General features: G+C 42.4%; 1 protein-coding gene across 2 annotated transcripts; it reads right to left on the reverse strand.

The window, feature by feature from the left end:
• Positions 1 to 597: 597 nt before the first annotated feature.
• LOC121537833 (mitogen-activated protein kinase 14A) lies at positions 598 to 18,831 on the reverse strand. Of its 2 annotated transcripts, none has more exons than XM_041845436.1 (12): positions 18,448 to 18,831; positions 14,926 to 15,055; positions 13,734 to 13,792; positions 9,437 to 9,548; positions 9,166 to 9,195; positions 8,671 to 8,718; positions 8,344 to 8,458; positions 7,260 to 7,331; positions 5,015 to 5,094; positions 3,564 to 3,642; positions 3,103 to 3,276; positions 598 to 2,840 (listed from the first exon to the last, which is right to left on the reverse strand). In XM_041845436.1, exons 1-12 carry the CDS (start codon positions 18,564 to 18,566, stop codon positions 2,773 to 2,775), a joined length of 1,086 nt encoding a protein of 361 aa, XP_041701370.1. In that variant the 5' UTR covers positions 18,567 to 18,831; the 3' UTR covers positions 598 to 2,772. The 2 variants fall into 2 exon arrangements, with proteins under 2 accessions (XP_041701370.1, XP_041701369.1); XM_041845435.1 differs by lacking the exon at positions 5,015 to 5,094 and adding an exon at positions 5,867 to 5,946.
• Positions 18,832 to 19,432: the final 601 nt, after the last annotated feature.

Raw genomic sequence — 19,432 nt, forward strand, 5'->3', positions numbered from 1 at the left:
CACGGGGGCCAGTATGAAAATGTATGCACTCACTAACTGTAAGTCGCTCTGGATAAGAGCGTCTGCTAAATGACTCAAATGTAAATTGTATATAAAAAACGGTCATTCTGTGCGTTTTTCCGTTATCTCACAACAAGACAATCTTTTGTGAAGTGTGACCCCTAGTGGACTATTAAAGAGGCTGTTATTTGATTAAGGCCCGAGGGGGTGTGGTATATGGCCAATATACCACGGCTAAGGGCTGTTCTTACACAAGACGAAATGCGGAGTGCCTGGATACAGCCATTAGTCATGGTATATTGGCCATATACCACAAACCCAGATGTGCCTTATTGCTATTATAAAGGGATTACCAATGTATTTAGAGCAGTAAAAATACATGTTTTGTCATAGCCGTGGAATATACCACAGCTGTCAGCAAATCAGCACTCAGGACTCGAACCACCCAGGTTATAACCATCCTTATATAGGCATCCATATTTCATGAATTCAATATATATTTAAAGCTTGGTCGGTGGATGCACAATCCAGCTTGTGAAGACTTCTGGCACATGCAGGTTATGGACTTGAGGACATAAAGCACAAAACAGACTCTACTTAAAAATAACTGTCTTTATTTCTTTATAAACAAAGGCATTAATTATACTAATAGTTACTCTGCTGTAAATACTCTTAGATGTCAGTCTTCTATGGGGCTTTGCTGAAATAAACAACAGTATCTCTCTCCAGTTTAAATACCACCTCAAAGTATAAATATATCTAAGCAATTCCCTCATTTATTTGACATCAATTTAATTTGTCTATTTTGCGGCTTTAAGCGTGACACGCCAAACTCCTGTTAACACGTATTCAAAACACACACACACACACAAATGACGAACATGCTGATAATGAAGATTGTTTAAATTCGATAAACAACAAAAGATAAATCATGAAGATTAAAAAATAAAATATAGAACAGATATTTACATACATTTGAGTTGATTTGGTACCCAAAAATACATATTTTTCTGAGTTGACTTAATGCCACATTGATTGGCACATTCATTGACAACCCACAGTGGCTCATATCAACTCCATCTGGTTTCAAAGTGTAAATAGGGAAAGTGGCTAAAATCAGATTGAATTCTCTGTTCAATGGAGCGCAGCATTCAATCTGGTTCAACCAGGCTAGTCCTGGGGCTATCATGGTTATTTATTCTGACTGGGGCTGTATCTCAATAGTCTACAGTGGCTTCCTTCCATTCTGTCCTTCATCTGCACAGTTCTGTTCTGAAAAGCAATATGGTTGACCCCTGTCCAGCTCCTTCACCTCAGTGCAGATCAAGGAGATGAGAGGACGAGAGGAAGCCACTTATAATAAAGACATTTATTAAACAACAAATTGTCTGAATCTGCCAGAATTACATCATGTGGGTATTCAATGAACTGAATAATGATTTTACGGTTTGTGAGCACTAAATGGGCGGCAGGTAGCCTAGCGGTTAAGAGCGTTGGGCCAGTAACCGAAAGGGGGGGGATGAATCTGCAATGTGGTAGATTAAAACAATTTCTTAAATTCATAACAATGTTGAAGAATAGAACAAATCTCCTTTGTGTCTGTCCCAAATGTCTCCCTATATAGTGCACTACTTTTGACCATAAGCCTATGGGCCCTGGTCAAAAGGAAGGAGAGGGATACCTTGTCAGTTGTACAACTGAATGCATTCAACTGAAATGTGTGTTTTCCGCATTTAGTACTGCACTATATAGGCAGTAATGTGCCATTAGGGACACAACCTACGTCATATAACATATCCAGTAAAGCAGATCCATCAACGGTTTCTGAAGCGCCTGGGAGTCTGACACTAACGCTGTGATTGACAGGAAAACAAAGCCTGGGAGTCTGTGACGCAAACGCTGTGATTGGTAGATTGGCAGAGTGCGAGTGACAGACGCATTATTCCACATTTCAGATGATACACAACATTAAAATGATTCAAATCAGAACACATTTTCCTGGACGTTTCAATTCAGCATCTCATTTCTTTTGAATATCATAGTGGTGAGCAAATAGAATACAGTGGTGAGCAAATAGAATACAGTGGTGAGCAAATAGAATACAGTGGTGAGCAAATAGAATACAGTGGTGAGCAACAGTTTCATAATAATAACAACAACTTCTGAAGGAGGAATACAAAACGAGTTCAAATATAGGCTTTATTCCAAATGGCACCCTATTCCCTATATAGAGCCCTGGTCAAAAGTAGTGCACTAAATAGGTAATAGGGTGCCATTTCGGATGCACATGTAGAGACAATAAAAGAAGCATGACATGTTTCAGAAATGGACCAATAATGATATTAGTGGTTGGTTTCTGCTTGCCTCCGTTTCTCCATTGAAAACACACTGCAGTAGACACATACAATCAGTATTAGTTAACACCGACTTAACAGCTCTTAAAATGACGCTCTCCTATCCTCCATTGTAGGTCTAGCCTGGTCCCATATCTGTTTGGGCTGTACAGCCAACTCCCATGGCCATTGTCATGCCACAGCACCAACGAATCTGGGACCAGGCTATTTTTGTAACGTTTCCCTGGCAACACCTTACTGAGTCAAAATGGTGGGAGAGAGAGTGCGAGCTTAAGAAATATAACTAACAATAGACAAACGTTTGTAGGCACTCAGATTATGATATTGTTTTTCCAAAAGGTCGTATGATAAGAGGGAACCTCAGTGATAGAGTTGTGGGGGTGACGGGGGAGGGGCTAGTAGAAATCACATCGCCCAATCACGATTCCATGTCGTTTCCATCGAAGATGGGTGGTTCAAAATCACACACTGCCTCAAAGGTCAGCCCTGTGAGGAGAGAGAGAGAGAGAAATGTGTTTTGCAAGTGTTTCAGAGCTGTCCGAGGGGGTGTGAGCAGAGCAGAGCAAAATACATTTATTTTGCAAGATGGACAAAAAGTTTGGTCACATTTTACTTAAAGCATTCAGGTATAATGCATGATGCTGTTATAATAATGCATTCCTTGCAAGACTTGTCATGAGCATGTATAACCCCTTTAGAAGGTCTTAAAATCATCTCATAATGACCCTGTCTATTCCATTCTACATACGTTTCCATTCCTCGATCTCAAGCAAGCGGCTCTCAAAGCTCTGGTCGTAGGGGTCAGCCTCGGGTTCGTCGTCTGGGTCATGGTACTGGGAGAAGTAGGGGTGGGCCAGAGCCTGGGCAGCCGTGATCCTCTTATCGGTGTCCAGAACCAACATCTTCTCCAGCAGGTCCACAGCTACAAGCAGAAAAACATCATCCTCATCAACAGGGTCCATATTCACAGAGACTCTCAGTGTAGTAGGAGTGCTGTTATAGGATCCGTTTTGCATTTTTGGTCATAAATCAATAAAAGATTGTATGGACAGGGGGAACCTAGATAAGCACCTACTCTAAGATGCTTTTTGAAAACGGCTGCAGCAGGCCGTCTTAGAACTCCTCCCTCTCATTAGCATCACAAACTATAACATATTGGGCTCTGATTTACAGCTAAGTGTTTTGAGTGTAAAATGCTTCCAACACTACCTTGTGGGTTGGCGCCGATGAACACGTCAGAAAAATTCCTCTTAGGCATCGGAGGCAAGGAGTTGATGTAGTTCCTTGCCTGTAAACCAATGGGAGTAAAGAGATGGGAGGTCAAAGGCCAATAGAACGCAAACAGGGCTGGCATCTAAAACGTCACCCAATTACCTATATAATGCACTGCGTTTGACCAGGTCCCATAGGGCACTATGTAGAAAATAGGGTGCCATTTGGAATACACTTCAAAAGCCACAAGATGACCACTTTTCTTTTGGGGTTATAGGGCCGGTTTCCCCGACCCCGATTAAGGCAACTTATTCTGGGCAACAAAAAAAAAGTGTCTTAATCTGGGTCTGGGAAAACAGCCACTAATCTTGTATTCAGAGAGTAAAGATTAGTTAGTCCCATATTAGACAAGGGCATGTCCCAAATGGCACAACATTCCCCATGTACCCACTTGTGACTGTGCACTATAAAAGAGGAATAGACTGCCATTTGGGATGCAGACAAGGATTAGAGAGGCCCTCATCAGGAGAAATGCGAGTAGTTTTACTCCCAACCATAGTCACATGGCAGCATTGGCAAGTGGGGATTAATTATCAGCACTGGCAAGAAAGGGTTTAATAGCAGATTTGGTGAATGTGCAGAGAGGGAAAGCAATAGGAGAATAAGAGTATTATAACGGAGTATTGTTTCTTTATTTGGCTGCAGTCTTATAATGTAGTAGTTCACACTTCAACAATTCTGTCAATTTCAGTTCCTACTTTCCTTACCACACTGTTGTCAGAGGAGGAAGTGTTTCAATTCAAACAGATTCTGGTTCAGGCAATGTGCCATAGTTTGTTAGTGTGCAATTCTAGGCATATTAATACCTTATACAACACTGCTATGGCAAACCAAAACATTAGAAGGCAAGAGAGTAGTTGCTGCTGGACTTGCATTGACGTGCAGCAGGCATCAGATGCCACTCAGTGATTACAATAGAGTGATGTGGGTAGTAGAAAATTGAAACCTACAAGTCTAAAAAAGCAGAAAGGTCAAAATATCAAATGTTACATGTTTTTTTGACTACTTCCTCTTTATGTGGGAGCAAATATCCTCTAAGGAGGTTGTAATATTGGGGCCCTTGGTATGTGGCTTTGCTCTGGGCTAGATGTAACGGCGGTGGTGCTCTGGCCTAGATTTAACGGCGGTGGTGCTCTGGGCTAGATTTAACGGCGGTGGTGCTCTGGGCTAGATTTAACGGCGGTGGTTCGTACTAACCAGGGTTGGGGTCAATTCTGTCAACTCGGGAAGTAAAAGTGCAATTTTCAGTTTACTTCCTGAATTGACATGGAATTTACCCCAACCCTGGGGCTAACAGTCTTGTGGCACGCAGGTTCGAGGACTTATGTTCGAATCCTTGCTTGGCCCCATAGAGAATGCATTGAATTGAGTAATTTGGTCCTGCTCACCTCGTGGCTTGGCATCCTGCTTATTAGAGAGGCTGGGGGCGTTCCAGTCAGACACATTATCTGCTGAAGCTGGTTTATATCTATCAGGTACGGGTCAAGGGGTATCAGTACAGACAGCAGTATAGCAAAGACGGTGAGTTGATAAACAGCTGGTCAGTGGGAGACCTGATGACTCGTGTTAGCTCCCGAGCTTATGCCTGGCTTTCTGGCCTAGGCTTTAGCTCAGCGGGCTAACAGTCTTCTCTAGGAGTTTTATGGTATGGCTCACCTCCTAAGACGCTGTGCAAAAAGGGAATAGTGCCATCTTTGTAGGGAAAGCTAACAAAAGAGGGTGAGATTGTAAAGATGTGTGTAAGGCAGATTGGTAGCATGCTTGAGGTTATGGTAGAGAAGAGAAAGTTCAATTAGTCAGGAGAAAGTCAAGTTAATCAACCATAGCAGTGAAACCCAAGCTTTGAACATAGAAGCAGGGCTCTACGCTGACCTTTATTTGTTTCAAAAAATGTAGGAGCACAATGAAAAATATTTTTGGGGAATAAAGATATAATTTGTCATTTTTCTAGGCTCACTGGTGCTCCTACATAAAAAAATTACAGGTCGCACAGCAAAATATTTAGGCGCATATTGGAGTAAAATGGCCGCACTGTAGAGCCCTGAGAAGGGTGAAGAATTAGTTTAAATCAAAACAGGTGTTGCATTTGACAGAGATTTAAGAGGATGTAAACATGTCAAATGGTTGTTGAAGATTATAACACACTTCACAAATTGATGCAAAAACAAATAATTATCAGGCCCTTTAGCAATTTAAGCAACCAAAGACCTTGTAGCATAATAACGATGTGTATAACTCACAGACTCTGAGGAGATTTTCATCAAGAGCTCAGGCCCTGGCGTCCCAACGAGCAGCATTATTAGCTTCAACTGATCAATGTCTAACAGGGACTGTGTGTAAAGGATCAACAGGAGCTGGCAGCGGAGGGGAGAGGAACCAGCAACAACAGTATGTTGTCTTTAAAATAACTGATTGAGCTTGCCTGGCACAATGGAACCAAGAACAATCACAAAAGCAGCCTGGGACATTGCATTTTCAGAGTTTCACACGGACTATAACATATATTATAAACTAAGTGTAACATACTTGTATAAACTATATCAGAATATTTATATCAACTGTCTCCATTGACATCGCAGCTACTCTGTGAACGGTTGAAAATCAACAACATGACCTCCTATATTATATGTAGGGCTCTGCGTTTTGCGCAATCATGTGACATACTTGGATTTTAACCTTTATTTAAATCTTTAAAATCTTGCTATGACACATGATTGCGCAAAACACAGGGCCCCAATTGGAATTGTTAGGTGTCATCGTGCTGGAAAAGAACTAGGTCAAGTAATGGGTAAACACACCGCAGGGAATGCATCTTTAAACGCTTTGCTGTTAGTACCTCTAAAAACACTGACAGACAGGCAAGGCAATACAAAGACCAGTGCCAGACTCATTCAGCGGATCCAGATCAAAACATTCTCATACAGACCAGCATACTATTATACACGTGTTACAGAAGAGGAGGCAGTGTGCATCTGACAGAGACAATTGAAGGAGGCCAGGAAGCCTGACAAAACAGAGTTTTAGAGACCAAGTGTGGAGAAGTAGAAATGAGCGTGGCTACAGAAACTGACAAACTATGAGCTCTTCTACAGTGCAAGTCAGCCTCATGGCATGCTGTAGGGAGAGAGACAGCAGAGCTGATCGCAAGAGAAGAAACATTGAGGCACCGTAGTGGGGTTAGTTGAAGAAACACCATAGTGGGGTTAGTTGAAGAAACACCATAGTGGGGTTAGTTGAAGAAACGTCAAGAGGCAACAGTGGGGTTAGTTGAAGAGGCATCGAGGCACCATAGTGGGGTTAGTTTTGCAGAACAACAGGTTAGGAACATTGAAGCTTAGAACACATTATTTTAGGTCACACACGGTCAGTCATCTTCTGCTACTGTCTGGACCTGCAAAAAGCTGTTAGCATCATGTCAATCAATCACCAGCAGCAAGATTCTTTGTGTACTCCGGTCTTATCCGATGTGATTCACTAAGGACATATTGTGTGGGAATCTCACCACCAACCACTCGAAGGTTAGTCACGAAAACGGGTAGGTCAGGCATACTCACAAAGTAGAGGACGTTTCAGCTTAGGTACTCATATTAGACCCATAGTAGGGTAACTGAGGTTAGGGCAATGAAAGGATACGGTCAGTACCGGGAAACAGCGTTCTGCCAGTGAGGAGTTCAGCCATGATGCATCCCACAGACCAAATATCCACTGTAACATATAGAGAAAATAATTATGTCCACCGTAACATATAGAAGAATAACACATGTCCACCGTAACATATAGAGGAATAACACATGTCTACCGTAACATAGAGGAATAACACATGTCTACCGTAACATATAGAGGAATAACACGTCTACCGTAACATATAGAGGAATAACACATGTCCACCGTAACATATAGAGGAATAACACATGTCTACCGTAACATATAGAGGAATAACATGTCTACCGTAACATATAGAGGAATAACACATGTCCACCGTAACATATAGAGGAATAACACATGTCTACCGTAACATATAGAGGAATAACACATGTCTACCGTAACATATAGAGGAATAACACATGTCTACCGTAACATATAGAGGAATAACACATGTCTACCGTAACATATAGAAGAATAACACATGTCTACCGTAACATATAGAGGAATAACACACGTCTACCGTAACATATAGAGGAATAACACATGTCTACCGTAACATATAGAGGAATAACACATGTCTACCGTAACATATAGAAGAATAACACATGTCTACTGTGACAGAGGAATAACACATTACGGTTACATAGAGGTTAACAAACGAATTAAATGTATTTATAAAGCCCTTTTTACATCATCAGATGTCACAAAGTGCTATACAAATGTGTACTGTTACATATAGAGGAATAACAAATGTCTACAGTAACAGAGGATTAACAAATGTCTACTGTAACATAGTGGAATAACACATCTACTGTTACATATAGAGGAATAACACATGTCTACTGTTACATATAGAGGAATAACACATGTCTACTGTTACATATAGGGTGGAAAACATTATGTTCAGCATGTCCATTTACAATGTCCTGCTATTATGACATCCACATGGCAGGACCGTTGGCCCAAGATCAAAGTACATCAACAACGTGTAGCCTAAATGGATAGCTCGTAAACATGTCTACAGTGAGCAGATGCAGGCCGTCTACACCACTCAGATCTCTAGCTACAGTACCTGTCATGTTGTAATGCATCCAGTTCAGCATGATCTCTGGGGCCCTGTACCAGCGAGTGGCAACGTAACCAGTCATCTCATCTTCAGTGTGCCGTGCCAACCCAAAGTCCAGAATCTGAGGTGGACAGACACAACAAAACCATGTTGTACTTCAAGATAGTGAACACAAAGGTCACACACGGTTTTCTCCTTGCAGCGAACTTTTAATAACACCATGTCATCAGGGTGTGCTTGGTTACCCCCTCAGGCAGACTGTCTGACACTCCTGTCCCGACAATTCAAGATGAATCCAGTTTGAATTAATGGGCCAATAATAAACTCCCTTACCTTCAGCTCACAGTCCTCATTCACAGCCAGGTTGCTGGGTTTCAGGTCCTGAAGAGCGATTGGAGACAAGACATTATTGTTCCTATATTATTACAGACTACCTACATGAGGCCAGATCTGAATGGGCTTTCTCAATTGAGTCTAGATTCTCTCAAACCAAACCACCACTATCTGTACAAGTGCTCCTACAAAACTTCTACAGTGCTTCTGCAAGACTGACTCAATCTCTAACCAATCAGATTAGTTCTTTCAAAACAGCATCTCTGAATCATTGACTCGGTCACGGTACAAAACAGAGGTACTGTTTACAGTTTCACTTTCTCTGTGGTTTATAGTGTTTGATTAAGGAGCGAGCCTGGGCCAGGGCGAGGGCCTAAGCCTGAACCTGCCATGTGGAAGTGAACCAAGTAGCCATAAACTAACACAAGACACAGTGTTGTCAACTGGGAAGGACTGTTTCACTGTGGGCTGAATCAAACAGGAGAGGAGACTTACTCTGTGAATGATATCTGCTGAGTGGATATACTGAGGAGAGAGGGGTGAAGGAGAGCAAAGGCATTAGATTAAATCAACATCATGAATCATAAGTTTTAGCTCAGAGGTTTGTAGTTTTGAGGTACATCCCAGCAGGCAAAACTGGTTGAAATGACACAAATTTGACTTCATTTCAACAATTTTGCCTGCTGGGAATGTACACAACACTGGTCAACAACTGTGAATGGCAGTTAGTTGAAGAATGTTTAAATCTCCAGGCATGTTGTTTCACCTTTAACCCCCGGAGGATCTGGTATATGAGGAACTGTACATGGTCGTCTGTCAGCTTCTGACACTTGACTATGTTGTTGAGGTCCGCTCCCATCAGGTGGGTCACCAGGTACCTACAAATCACAACAAGACACAAGCTCAAACTAAACAACTCCACTGTATTAACAAAGACGGTTTAGTATGAAGATATGTAGAAAGTGCTTCTCCAATAGAAATCCCCGATCACGCATGTAGGCACTGTCATTGAAACGTTGGCTAGCTAAGCTCACGTGCAAAAACACGTCATCGGGTCTAACGGTTGTCTTGTGCCGAACTGCGCTGGCCGTCAGATTATAAAGTAGTTTTTTTACGAAAATGAAAAGGTGTCAGTTTATCACTTTCACGAGGTTGGAGTAATAACATGTTCAACTACTGAAGACATTGGCTCCAATCTAGGTTGTGCCTTTACATTTCGAAAAACAATTTACAATTTTCGCAAGCGTTCCCAGAAGTCTCGCATTGTTGCACCTCTGGGTTTAGAGACTCTGTGGTATTAAGAGATCGACTACCATCTGTTTCTCACTGTTACATAGTCCACTAGTGTGACATATGTTTCTGTAGTTGGCCAATGGTTCATTGTCTGGTTAATGTTCCCAGTGAACCCATAACGCTCACCAACTCCACTGTATTACGACGTGCCATCGGTTTCCCACCCATATAGACAAACGGATACATTTTCCCAAAACTCTTCATTATATTTGTTTTACCCATAGACACATACATTCACAATTCACATGCATGTGTTTCTATAGACGGGTGGGCTGACAACATCCCCACAATAATGCACGTGCAAAGAGGTAAAAGGCTGTGTGTTGTCTGAACGGTCAGATAGAAGGCAACAATGACAAGAAAGTGATGTGGTGTGAATCGTAGATGGCTTGTTTCAGCTAGTTCTATCTTGTTCTTGATACCATCAGTATGAAAAATGTATGCACTCACTAACTGTAAGTCGCTCTGGATAAGAGCGTCTGCTAAATGACTAAAATGTCATGTAAAATCTCTTGTTTTGACTGATGTGATGTCAATACAAATATGTCTCAAATTTGCTAGCTAGCTAACCAACGACTGTAACAATGTATTTGAGACAACACGTGCTTGTTGGGCAAATGTATTTGTTTTCACAACAAATATTTGTTGACGAAATATAGCTTACAAGTTGTCAATAACACTTTGATTGTAAGGCAACAGTGTCTGTTTTTGCCAGCTGAAACCGGTTGAGCGGCTGCTCCCCACACACACATTCCTTCTCTCTAGAAGCCACAGCAAGGCGAGCCCTCCACGAATAGAATGTCATTAAACAAAATTCAGGTCCATTAAACCCACTTATCTTTGTAATTCAAATCTAATCCCATAGTGGATGAAACAAGCCCAAACAGTGGTAAAGTACTTCTGAAGGGGAGGAGAAAGAGGAGCCAAAACATACAGGAGGAGCACATGGAGGTTTCAATCAGAGAGAGGGAGAGAGGAAGGGGTATAAATGAGGTATATAAATACTGAGCCCCCATCCCTGTTGATCCATGCTCTCCCTCCCTCCCTCTCAGGGGTAGAGGAGCTATGAACTGTTTTGTGAGTCACATATTTTAGGAGCTGTTTGGGCGAACCACAGATACAGCACCTCTGCATAACATATCCCATCTTTTTCCTGTACAGCAGTTTGAAAACCCCTCCCTTTGCTCCTCTGTCCTGCAGGCATATGTTGAACACAGATGATTTGCATAAGCTGAAAATAGCCTTGATTCCCTTTTGATCATTCTGTGTGAGAGAGCAGCTTCTTCCACTGCAGCTGTTTCACATATCTTTTTCCCTCTCTCCAGACCCCTCTCTCTCCTTCTCTACCCTCCCGCTCTCTGTGTGGCATGTGACCCCCCCACTACACTGTGGTACAGGGTGTTCATCTACCTGGAACAGGGGGGCATCTGAGAGGCTGAGAGCACACTTCAGTTACCCCTGCCTGTCGGTGGTGGAGCTGCCAGAGAGCTAGCCTGGTCCCAGGTCAGTTTGTGCTCTTCATTGCTGTCAAAGTCAAGACAAACATGGCAAATAGCACTAACAGACTCAGGCACTCAGGCTTCTAGAGAGTAGGAACAGGGTTTTTTCTGCACATTCTCCTACAGCAGCAGGCCCAGGCTTGTGTGTCGACACACTCTCTCAGCCAGGCACCCCCACACACACCAGAGGGAGAAGGCAGCTAGCTGAACAATCTGTCCACTTCCTCTTCTTTCTGACTTTCAACATCAACAAACCGTAACTGACTGAAGCCAAGGCAGCCAGTGAGTAACTATTACCAAGGTTAGGAAGGGAGATAGTCACAGGTTGTACTGCTACTGATAATAGTCACAGGTTGTACTGCTACTGATATTAGTCACAGGTTGTACTGCTACTGATATTAGTCACAGGTTGTACTGCTACTGATAATAGTCACAGGTTGTACTGCTACTGATAATAGTCACAGGTTGTACTGCTACTGATAATAGTCACAGGTTGTACTGCTACTGATAATAGTCACAGGTTGTACTGCTACTGATAATAGTCACACACTAATGTCTAGAAATGTACACGTTTTGTGCTCTTGTAGGAAGTAATCACTCCCCTATTTCTGACTACAAATTATCTATAACTGGGCTAATAACATACTAACTGACCTCCCGAGTGGCGCAGTGGTCTAAGGCACTGCATCGCAGTGCTAGCTGTGCCACTAGAAATCCTGGTTCGAATCCAGGCTCTGTCGTAGCCGGCCGCGACCGGGAGACCCATGGGGCGGCGCACAATTGGCCAAGCGTTGTCCAGGGTAGGGGAGGGAATGGCCGGCAGGGATGTAGCTCAGTTGGTAGAGCATGGCGTTTGGAACGCCAGGGTTGTGGGTTTGATTCCCACGGGGGGCCAGTATGAAAAATAAAAAAATAATGTATGCACTCACTAACTGTAAGTCGCTCTGGATAAGAGCGTCTGCTAAATGACAAAAATAAATAAAAAATAAAAATAAAAAAATAGCAAAGGATATGAACAAAATGTGTACACGTGGCTACATGCAGCTCTTGCTTTGATCCCAAAACAAGTGCATCTACTCACGACCACTCATGCTGTAAACACAGTCCAGTTCAAAGTAAATGGCACAGATCCATATATGGCAATGGTCTGATGGCTCTGATTGGTTATGCCGCACCGGTATGTGTAGAGTACAGGCTGAGTCGTGTGCAATATAATCCTACTCCGAGGAGTTCTGCCTACAAAACAATATATTGCATAGTTCGTTTTGTTTCGGTTTGCTGCATTGAAAGTGGCTAATATTGCATTGATACGATCACAATTGCCACACTAAAGGGAAACGTTGATAGTGGCGCCCGAGCACTCACGCAGCTTAGAGGGAACATTGGTAACAGGTACTACTACTGATAATAGTAACAGGTAGTACTACTACTGATAATAGTAACAGGTAGTACTACTACTGATAATAGTAACAGGTAGTACTACTACTGATAATAGTAACAGGTACCCCAGATTGGGAGATACGGTAGTACTACTGATAATAGTAACAGGTAGTCCTACTGATAATAATAACAAGTCATAATAATAATAATAATAATAATAATAATAATAATAATAATAAGCCATTTAGCGGACGCTTTTATCCAAAGCGACTTACAGTCATGTGTGCATACATTTTTACGTATGGGTACTACTACTGATAATAGTAACCAGTTCCCCAGATTGGGAGATACGGAAGTACTACTGATAATAGTAACAGGTAGTACTACTACTGATAATAGTAACAGGTAGTACTACTACTGATAATAGTAACAGGTAGTACTACTACTGATAATAGTAACAGGTACCCCAGGAGTTTCCCAGGCAGAGCAGGCTTTGTTTGATCTCTGCTGCTGGGAAAAGAAAGACACTGAAGGCTACTGTTAGTGTCTGAAGTGAGGCAATGATCCACTGTTGGTGTCTGAAGATCCACTGTCGATAGGCATTGGCTGAGTGAATGATCCACTGTCAATAGGTATTGGACGAGGGAAAAATATGAAGGGGTAATAAAGAGACATTCAGTATATAAAGAAAATACGTTGTCCTCTGTAGATCAATTGGTAGAGCATGGCGCTTGTAACGCCAGGGTAGTGGGTTCGATCCCCGGGAACACCCATACGTAAAAATGTATGCACACATGACTGTAAGTCACTTTGGATAAAAGCGTCTGCTAAATGGCATATTATATTATTATAAAATAGCTAACGTTAGGCCTAACAGTTAACTCAACTCACACGTCATTGAACTCCTCCAGACTAGTAGCAGGTGTGAAAACATCTAGAAGACCGATCACCTGAAATACAGAAAGGCCAATGGTCAAGTTAATAATGCAACAGGGAACGAGAGATTGTATCCGCTCTCCCAATGACTTCATGACTGCACAAGAAGTTGGTTTCAGCAGAGAGGAGCATTGGAACTAGAACAGTGGAATACTTCCACCAACATTTTTCTACAGTTGATATCTCAGTCAGCAGCACAGTTGTATTCAGTAATATGATTAATGTAGCCAACATAGTTCTGCTGCATTTAAAAGAGAGACATAGAGCGAGCGACAGACAGAGAGAGACAGACAGACGAGAGAGAGAGACAGACAAGAGAGAGAGACAGACAGACGAGAGAGAGAGACGAGAGAGAGAGACAGACAGACGAGAGAGAGACAGACAAGAGAGAGAGAGAGAGACAGACAAGAGAGAGAGAGAGACAGACAAGAGAGAGAGAGAGACAGACAAGAGAGAGAGAGAGACAGACAAGAGAGAGAGAGAGACAGACAAGAGAGAGAGAGAGAGAGACAGACAAGAGAGAGAGAGAGAGAGACAGACAAGAGAGAGAGAGAGAGACAGACAAGAGAGAGAGAGAGAGACAGACAAGAGAGAGAGACAGACAAGAGAGAGAGAGAGAGACAGACAAGAGAGAGAGAGAGAGAGAGACAGACGAGAGAGAGACAGACGAGAGAGAGACAGACGAGAGAGAGACAGACGAGAGAGAGAGAGACACACACAAGAGAGAGAGAGAGACACACAAGAGAGAGAGAGACAGACAGACAAGAGAGAGCGACAGACGAGAGAGACAGACGAGAGAGACAGACGAGAGAGACAGACGAGAGAGACAGACGAGAGAGACAGACGAGAGAGACAGACGAGAGAGAGAGACAGACGAGAGAGAGAGACAGACAAGAGAGAGAGACAGACAAGAGAGACAGACGAGAGAGAGAGAGACAGACAAGAGAGAGAGACAGACAGACAGACAAGAGAGAGACAGACAAGAGAGAGAGAGACAAGAGAGAGACAGACAGAGACAGTAGTACTTCCATGTCTCCCAATCTGGGGTACCTGTTACTATTATCAGTAGTACTACCTGTTACTATTATCAGTAGTACTACCTGTTACTATTATCAGTTGTGGAGCTTTTAAGACAGACAGAACTCACATTCTCATGTTTCATGTGCTTGAGCAGCCGCAGCTCTCTGTAGGTTCTCTTGGCGTGGATAATGGACTGGAAAGGCCGGGAGAGCTTCTTCACAGCGATCTTCAGACCTGTCTTCTGATCGTACGACGAGCTGGATGAGAAGACAAAAATTCATTAGTTTATTTCAACTACAAGAGGTGGATATTAGTCAACATTATCTAACAGAGCTGCACCCATTTTTCTGCAATACAAGTACTGTTACGGATAGTTAAAAGTACAGATCAAATAGAAATCAGCGTTGTGACAAAATGTTACGCACACGATTTTTACAAACAGTAGGCTATCTGAATTGTAGGCTTCACAAATAGGCGTCAGCCTGAAGCAGGTTGCTGCAGCCAGGCTGTCATTTTCCAAGAAGACACAGGAAAAACACCCATTTTAAAATGGGCCCACTAAGGGGCTGATATTTTCATGAAACCAGATGAAGTGATGCAAGAGCTGCTGAAGTGAGGAGGAAAAGTAAATGTCATCTCTCAGCAGACTGAGGCTGTGTCCCAAATGGAACCAATACTCCCTATCAAAGTCCACTTCATTTTTGAACAACTTTTCAATGGCGTGTTGTCTGGCTGACAAGCTAGGGGAAGAGGAGCTGCCTTCTGAAAACGTTAGAGGGAAGTGAGGAAAGCATTGGAGGAGACAAACACCTTGGATCTTCTCCACCAATGACTGGCTGCATCACTGCTTGGTATGGCAATAGCACCGCCCTGGATCGCATGGCGCTACAGAGGCTTGTGCGGACAGCCCAGTACATCACTGGGGCCGAGCTCCCTGCCATCCAGGACCTCTATATCAGGACAGCCCAGTACATCACTGGGGCCGAGCTCCCTGCCGTCCAGGCGGCGTGAAAAGAATGCCCGGAAAATCGTCAAAGACCCCAACCACCCAAGCCATAGACTATTTTCTCTGCTGCCGCACGGCAAGAGGTACCGGTGAATCAAGTCTGACACCAACAGGCTCTTGAACAGCTCCTATCCCCAAGCAATACGACTGATAAATAGCTAACAAAATAGCTACACGGACCGAGTTTACCTTGTATCTTTATCGACCTGTCTCTATGCACGGTGTAGGCCGTCATTGTAAATAAGAATTTGTTCTTAACTGACTTGCCTAGTTAAAAAAAGGTAAAATTAAAAAATACAAATAAATACAAACACTCACAGGGCCCTACAAACTCACACACTGTCACTCCAACACACACTGTCACTCCAACACACACAAACACTCACTCCATCATTTTCTCACTCACACATAATATGCACATACATTTATACTGACTCTACACACCCGCACACACCCACTCACATGCAAGCTGCTGCTACTCTGTTTATCTTATATCCTGTTGCCTAGTCACCTGACCCCTATACATATCTACCTCCATCACTCCAGTATCCCTGCACATGTAAATATGGTATTGGAACTGACTTTGTAAATATTTCCTGTATATAGTATACTTACTTAATCATGTATTTCATATCTCTTATTCTTATTTCATGTGTGCTTTTGTCTAGTAATACTGCATTGTTGGGTTTTGAGTTTGCAAGAAAGGCATTTCACTGTACTTGTGCATGTGACATTAAGAAACTTGAAACAATGCTCTCCTCTCTTCCTCTGACGTCTTGAGAAGATGGCAAGGAGAGGGAGGACCTGAGGAATTGAGGATAATACTTTGGAGATTCACCCTGGCTGACTGAGACTAGGGGAGGGAAGTCTCCAGCTCACTTCCTCACTCTTTGAATCTTTCCTAACCACAAATCAAAATCAAATCAAATTTTATTGGTCACATGCGCCGAATACAACAGGTGCAGACATCACAGTGAAATGCTTACTTACAGCCCTTAACCAACAGTGCATTTATTTTTAACAAAAAAAGTAAAAAATAAAACAACAACAAAAAAAAGTGTTGAGAAAAAAAAGAGCAGAAGTAAAATAAAATAACAGTCATGAGAAGTCAGCTGCCAGCCTGGATCTGTTTAGACCCTCTTGCCAACTCCATTGCTGTCATTGACAATTCTATAGGGAGTTGGCAAGAGAGCAGAAACTGTTGTACACACTCACAGTATGGAGCAGAGTAATTGTTTGTGATGAAATAGTTGCAAGACCAAGGAGGTCAGGAGTCCCCGGGCCACACCAAACATAAACATTTAGATAAAGTTGTACGTATGTGAGCTGGGGTGCACACAAACGAGGTAGTCCTTCTGAATATAAAGCAAATGTTTTATGTAGTATAAAAATGTCTGATTTCCAGTTCCCTTTTTTAACCCAACAGTAATCCCACCATCAACAAATAATCCTTCTGCCTGGCAGCAGCACAGCAGTTGCTGCCAGTTATGGGGAACACAACAACAACTAGATGTTTACTCACACACCAACCCAGCAGATGATACTAATAACATAGTAGGTAATAGGTAATACAGGGTACAACTAGGGTAATACAGGGTACTACTAGGACCATTTTCATTAACTAAAGGTAAAGGAAACCTCTGAATATATGATCCTAGAAGGATTATCCTGTCCTGTTGTTTCCTAGCAGCAGAAGTATTACAGGAGCCTGTATTGGTGAAGAGAAGAAAAAAAACTAGGCTAACATGACAATGGAGTAGGCAAAAGCTCAAACCGATCTGGGACCAGGCAAGTACTTCAATAAAAGTGGATTCAAATGGTAAAACATAGAAGGGCAAGAGGTTAATAACTTGAAGTTAATGTCCTTCAAATAGACACACACACACCCTCTCTCTTGTTTCCTCAACTACGGAGCAAGTCAAGACAGACCCTATCCCCTTTCTTCAACATCTAAGGAACAAGTCCAGACAGTAAACCAGTGAGCCATGTATCCTGGTTAGAGTAATTTGTCCTATTCTGGGCCGATGAGTCATCATAACATCATCATGTCATCACTCTGAGGAGGTTTAACAACAAATGTAACTTGCTACTTCGGCTGCGACAGTTCCATTAAAGAACTGTAAACTGTGGGTCCGAAATGCATCCGTTACCCAACCCACTAGATAAAGCATAAAATAACCTAACAGAAAGTACACGAAACCAATAACCCTTACGACCACACGGACTACTTCCCAACTCTCTTTGTGGCTATCAATTTGCATAATATTTTAATAGCTTTAATACGTTTAAATTGAATTTTGCTATTCGGATAAGCTATAAAAGTACCTGGCTACATTTCAATCGTGCACGTAACTCGCAAACTTTGTAGCTGGGACATTGCAGCATTTCATATGGCAACATTTTAGCGAATGGTGAGTCCAGCTAATGTTATTCGATTGTGCGAGGACAGACTGGTTAGGGCAAGGGTTCGCATGTTCGCTCGCTCTCACTGGCACAGTTCGAGAATGGGCCTTACGGCGGGGCAGCGTTCTATTCTGAATACACTAGCCGGAAAGCTAACTTTAGCATATATGAAGTCCTTAAATTAATGGCTACATTGGCTAGCTCTCTGCGGAGACATAATAGGACAAAAGCGTGATTTACCAAACTGATCCGTAGGCCCCGAACCCGACTGGAGACAAGGTCTGGTAGCGTTCTGGTACCTCCCAAATCGTCTTGGTCACCTCCTGCCGATAAAACTTAGGTCTTTCTTTCTGCGACATTCCCGCAGAACAACCCTCAAACTGCAAGTTGTGACTTCTCCTTTTTCTTGGCCAAAGGTGGCAGCAGCTAGATTCGTGCAACTAAAGTAAGTTCGCTAACTAGTTGAAGAAAATGCTGTAACCTCTATCTAGCCAGTTCGTTGTGAGCGAGATGCATAAATCTTGAAATGATGCACGTTTTGGGACGGAACGAGTTTGTTGAGAAAGCGTTCCAAGCTACTCCATTTGCGTTCAGGCTCCCGGCGCGCCCATTTTAGTGTGCGCCAACAACAAAATGTCGCGAGATGAGCTCCAAATCTCAAGTAACTCAAAGGACAAAAAAAATATTGGACAAACCAGATATTGCAGATGTGGGAAGAAAGTCTTTTTTTCACAGAACCTTTTCAATAAGTTTATTTAAAAGTATAGACAAACAGTGATTTTAATGCAAATAAAATTACTTTCAAGAGTCAATAAAAACATGTATCAAACATTTAGTAAATGGCCCCATTTCCAAATTAAATAAAACTATTCATTTACGTAGACGCTCTTATCCAGAGCGATTAACAGTTAGTGAGCGCATACATTTTTTAAATTAATTGTTTCATACTAGTCCCCCGTGGGAATCGAACCCACAACCCTGGCGTTGCAAGCGCCATGCTCTATCAACTAAGCTACACGGGACTATACCGCAGTATGAGTAGAAATAAGAACAAAGTAATGCTTTTTCACAAAAGATTTTTGCCAACAGACATCAGTTGGAAATGTTTTAATAAAAGGCAGACCCATAATGGCTGATAATTTAAAAAACGAAAATACACACATTACTAATTAATACACCAAAAGCACAGGTTCACATGTTTCGTGAAAATATATCTAAAATATTG

This window comes from Coregonus clupeaformis, chromosome 24 (genome assembly GCF_020615455.1).
Source record: "Coregonus clupeaformis isolate EN_2021a chromosome 24, ASM2061545v1, whole genome shotgun sequence".
NCBI classification, from domain to species: domain Eukaryota; kingdom Metazoa; phylum Chordata; class Actinopteri; order Salmoniformes; family Salmonidae; genus Coregonus; species Coregonus clupeaformis.

Coding starts and splice junctions, on each gene's coding strand:
- LOC121537833 (XM_041845436.1), bottom strand. CDS start 18,566: ATGTCGCAGAAAGAAAGACCTAAGTTTTATCGGCAGGAGGTGACCAAG. Junction 7,332..8,343: donor GATGCATTACAACATGACAG/GTACTGTAGCTA, acceptor TATATGTTACAG/TGGATATTTGGTCTGTGGGA. Junction 3,277..3,563: donor CATCGGCGCCAACCCACAAG/GTAGTGTTGGAA, acceptor TTCTGCTTGTAG/CTGTGGACCTGCTGGAGAAG.